General features: G+C 40.0%; 1 protein-coding gene across 3 annotated transcripts in view; it reads left to right on the forward strand.

The window, feature by feature from the left end:
* Nucleotides 1-4136, forward strand: part of prrc1 (proline-rich coiled-coil 1) — a 12388-nt gene extending 8252 nt beyond the window's left edge. For all 3 annotated transcript variants that reach the window (XM_035535668.2, XM_035535670.2, XM_081701761.1), the window contains 2 exons: nt 620-722; nt 1682-4136. In XM_035535668.2, coding sequence (XP_035391561.2) covers nt 620-722; nt 1682-1891 — 313 coding nt within the window. In that variant the 3' untranslated portion in view covers nt 1892-4136. The remainder of the gene's footprint in view (nt 1-619; nt 723-1681) is intronic.
* The last annotated feature ends 658 nt before the right edge of the window (nt 4137-4794 follow it).

Consider the following 4794-nt stretch of genomic DNA (forward strand, 5'->3'; position numbering starts at 1 on the left):
TTATTAAAGTAGGTTGCTGTCTTAAATCTTTACCTCGATTTAAATGACACAACTTGTACCGGGTCCAAGGACCTGGCTGCATGCTTAGCTGGTGAGTACCGCGCAAGATTGTAATGAGAGCGTCCGCCGTCTGAGCCCCGGACCGTGGTGAGAATACAAATATACCGCTGCCGGTGCAGGTGGCATTAAAAAGAAATGCGGTGAGCAAGACCGACATCAGCCACCCTGATCTGCCCTCCCTGTGTCCCTCACTGCCAAGCTGCAGGATCCCCATCAAGTACTGCAACTGTACTGTGCGGACTGCATTAAGACCACCCTGGGTGGTTGCAGTTGGAGAACGCCCAGGAGACTCTGCAGCTTCTGTTTCTCCAACTCCGATTACTGCTGCTCTGTAATGCTCAACGGACGCACCAAGAAGCTTTTCCCAGAGGCCTGCCTTAATTAAGGATGGGTGCCAAACTGTCACCTGTTTTGGTTGGTTTTAATAGGATCATAGATATATATTTCAGAAGAGCACCTTGCACTTTGCTCGCATTTGTCCTAGAGCATTAGTTCCCTTGTTTGCCTTGGGATTTTATTGATACCTGTGGTTTTATATCATTTCGATGCTGTTCACTAGGTGGTTTGACATTGGCTGCCTGATTCTGGATGACCCTGGCAATGGAGTGCACATTGAGACTTTCACACAGGCCACTCCCGTTGCTCTAGAACATGTACAGCAGGTAAGGAGCATTGCTCATGCCACCGACGTTCCTCTTCAGGAACCTTCAATTACACGACATGTCGCCTGGACGTCGCTTGATGCAGCGTGTGTGAAATTGCGTGGTCAGTAGTGCAAGACGCGTGTGATGCTGAGTGCCGATGTCTGCCACATCTCTGTCCCTGGCAGCCAGAGCTCTGCCTTAGTCATTGGCATCGAATCATTTGTTTGAAGTACCATGTAGCCTTGTTTCGTGCACCATGTTTAAAAATCTGTTTTCCAAACCATCCGGTAACTCGGCAGTTAAAAAGCACTTCATCATGTTAAGCTCTCCAATCTGCTTGATAGGAGAGGTGCTGAGTTTTGAAGGATTAAATGGAGCAGCCTCCTGAAATTACTTTTTTCATTAGCAATGACTGTGAAACGCTTTTGTAAAAAGTAGTGGATGCCAAAAACTTTCGGCCAGCATTTTTTTTGTGTAATTTGTCATGTTATTATAAACACAGGGACAAACGCTGGGGCAAGCAAGTAAAATGTATTATTAGTTATTACGTTATTAGTTAATCGACAAGCACTAGGTTGACTGCAATTACAATTGGGTACTTTGGTTTTAAAATAGAAATTATAAACGGATGTTTGAAGTTTTAACAAGTATGTGCAGGCATGAATTTTAGGGTTAAAAAAACCTGGTAACAACTAAGGCCTGACTAATATCTAATGTTTTGCCTATAGAGTGACGTGACTGCATTGATGGAATGAAGTAGCAGTAATATTTGGCTCGTTGTCATTGTTTTTGTATCGTTTCTTGTAGTTACATTTTCTGATGCAGTAGTTGAGCCAGTGTAGCCCTCCGTATCCACAGTATGTTCTTGGGAGTTTTCTGCACCAAGAATTTAAATGTCTCTGATGGCTCTGTGCGGCTTTCTTCCCGCAGCTAGTCCTGTAACCATGATGTCCTCTATCTGTTCCCCAATCCCACAGGCACAAGCCCTCACCCCTCCAGATTACAGTCTGCGCTGGTCCGGCCTGCTCATAACTGTGGGCGAGGTGCTGGAGAGGAGCGTGCCCAACATTAGCCGCACAGACTGGCACCAGGCTTTCACTGGCATGTCCCGCAGGCAGATGATCTACAGTGCCGCCAAGGCTCTGGCTGGCACATACAAACTGCAGCTGCCCCCCAGGACAGTGTGAGCTGGCCTAAATGTCCGCGCTCTCCCTCAAAGTGGGCTCAACACACCTCAGACTGGCACTACCATCAGCCAGTAGGAACCTGTTCCCACGACCCTCCTGCGGAGGACATGCTAAATGTCTGTTTCCAGTACGTGTTTTAAATAGTTCATTGACGGGAGGACAGAAAATGTAAAATAAATTTGCAGTGTCTCAAGGTAGAAATTCAGTTGTTGCAGCATTGGACATTGAAGAGAACAGCAGTTAAAGCTGAAATTCTGAGCAGGTTTGGTCCTCTGTTAATGCACATGTATAAAAGCAAGTTGTCAACATTCTAATAGTATACTAGTACTTATAAATGTGTTGGTGAGACCTAGAAAAGTGTCTAATGCATTTAGAGGTTACCACAAGTGGGCTATATTGAGTAAGTGTATATCAACATTTTGGAAAAGTAGAACAGTGTATTTCAACATTTGGACCATGGCAATACATACTAACTGGTATGTATTGTCTTAAAATGACAATGATACCCCCATACTAACTGCAAATGTTTATACAAACTGTTTATTATTATATACTAGTGCACTATGCCCTAAGGTGGGAATTTTGTTACTTATTAGTAAAAATTCATAAGGGCTGAGGATATTTTAAAAAAAGAAAAAAAAAAAGTGAAACACTTGCTAGATTAGTTTTATGATGGTTCTAAAATTCACATAATGATTTCATCTTATGAAATCACTGAAATCATTTATGTGCTATGGAGGAGTCTACTTACAGCCTTTTGCACTGTGTAAGCCTTTGTTAGTACAGACTATTGATCGTCAAGTAGGAAAAATATTCAGCAGTGAAATGATGGACTGAACACGATATGAAATGTAGTAGTGATTAGCAGAGTCTTCCTAAAGCTTAAAGGGAAAAATTACAACAAAATATTTTTCTCTTTTTCTCCTGTTTTTATTATTATTATTTTTTTTAATTTTTAGTTTTTTTTAAGGGGTGTTGATTGATGAGGCCAAGCACTGGTTGGAATGAAAGTCCATTGGAGACATTCAATAGTTTTTCACTTGCTGTAATACAGACAAATTGCTTTTATACATAAGCATGAATGTAGGGCCAATCTTGCATTCCTTTAATAGTTTCTGAACCCAGTTCATCACTTGAGCCTTGAATAAAATCCTCAGGGAGAGAACACAAAGAAACACTTAAGAAAGAATTGACATTTAACATTTTAAAAGGTTTGTATTGATTTAGTCATACAGTCTGGTCCCTTAAACCTGGCTGCTTGATTTTGTTTAATTTTAGAATTTGTTTTAGTTCTTTTTGGAGGGCTTTCTGAGATGTGCAGTGTAAATATGTGGTATTCTGTTACCAAAGAACATGTATACAGCTTCAGTGCCAGTGCTTTTGGAGAGAGAAATACAATTTACATTTATTTTAAATAAGACCTGGGAACTTAGACCCGTGTTGCCACTCCACAAACCAATGTTATGGTTAGATTTGCTGAATACATTTTTGAGAAATATAATGAATGCTTTATTCAAGCTTTGAGAGTTAAAGGTGTAGATGTTGGACATTTAAAACAAAATGGGCTGAACTGATCTTTAGATACCTTTGAAACTATTTGATGTATGTATGGTAATCTAATCTTTGGTGTCTTTGTCAAATGTCATGTTGGTGTGCTTTGTTCCTAAACAACATCTATCTCAGCCAAAGACAGTGCCAAATTTATTAAAGATTACATATGAACAAGTTTGCTGAAGCTGCCTCTGTGCAGAACAATGGGCAATGCATTAACACTTTTTAAAAAAACAAAACAAAGCATTAGTTTACAAAACAAAGTATAGTAGATGGTATTCCAGTATGACCTTTAGGTGTAAAATTCAATTAGCAAAGCAGTATGGAGATTCTTTGCTTATATTGACGATATGAAGCCCCCCTGGTTTCATCATCTTGCCCCTCTCTACCAAGTGAGTGAATTAGACCTGAAGTCTAAAGCCTATCTCAGAGTGATACAGTACCTTGTGAAAATCACAGAGCTGTGCATGACCTTTGGGATAGCAAAATTGTTTGGGATGCGTAGTTCTGTTTCCTACAAAGGCCATAATCACTGTCATATTTTACAATAAGATGATCAGAGAAAAGTGGATGAATCAGAATTGCCTTTAATACATGCTTTGTATTTCAAAAATGGCTGTGGATGCTTATCCTACATGGAACTGTACTAAGGTGCCTTCTGTGAACAGAAGAGTAAAGTCCTTTTTAGAAAACCTGCTTTGTGTGGTTTGTCTTGCTTACTCAAGCAGTAAAATATTGCCTTGCGTCTATCATGTCAGTAAACTAAAATATTCAGTTCATTGTTGTACTTGTGGATGAAAATCAAGAGAAATCTCTAAGGGAGAAGATACCTGAATGGAATGAATACGAGCTTTGGAAATAATCAGTCCACAAATACTATACTGGAACGTACTCTTCTTATGTCAGCTATATGGTTCTCATAAATTGTGAAGTCTACCATTAAAACTTCAGTGCATCTCCTCTTGCTTTCCCTCTAGGGCCTCAACTCAATAACAAGAAGCTCTGAAAGTGGATGGAAGGGATCGATTTCATCTAATGAATTCTACCAGCCCATGCGTTAATCTGATGTATTTCACCTATTAAACTGAGTTGGAAAGTTGGACACTCAAAACACACTTTGGCATTTACCATTACGCTGAAGTCTAGTTACAGGAGGCTTCTTGCAATTAGAAATAAAGTACTATTGGCTATTAAAAAAAAAAACAAAAGTAGTATGTACAAAAGTAGCAAAGTACAGAGGACAAAATGATAGGCTGAAAATGATGTTAACAGTTTGGCAGGTTATAGTGAGGAGCAGTGGCCTTCACCACAAATATGTAGTTTATGTCTGGGCACAGTCCTGCACCTGTTTA

The sequence above is a fragment of the Electrophorus electricus genome, chromosome 19 (genome assembly GCF_041902795.1).
Source record: "Electrophorus electricus isolate QZ-2024a chromosome 19, ASM4190279v1, whole genome shotgun sequence".
NCBI lineage: Eukaryota > Metazoa > Chordata > Actinopteri > Gymnotiformes > Gymnotidae > Electrophorus > Electrophorus electricus.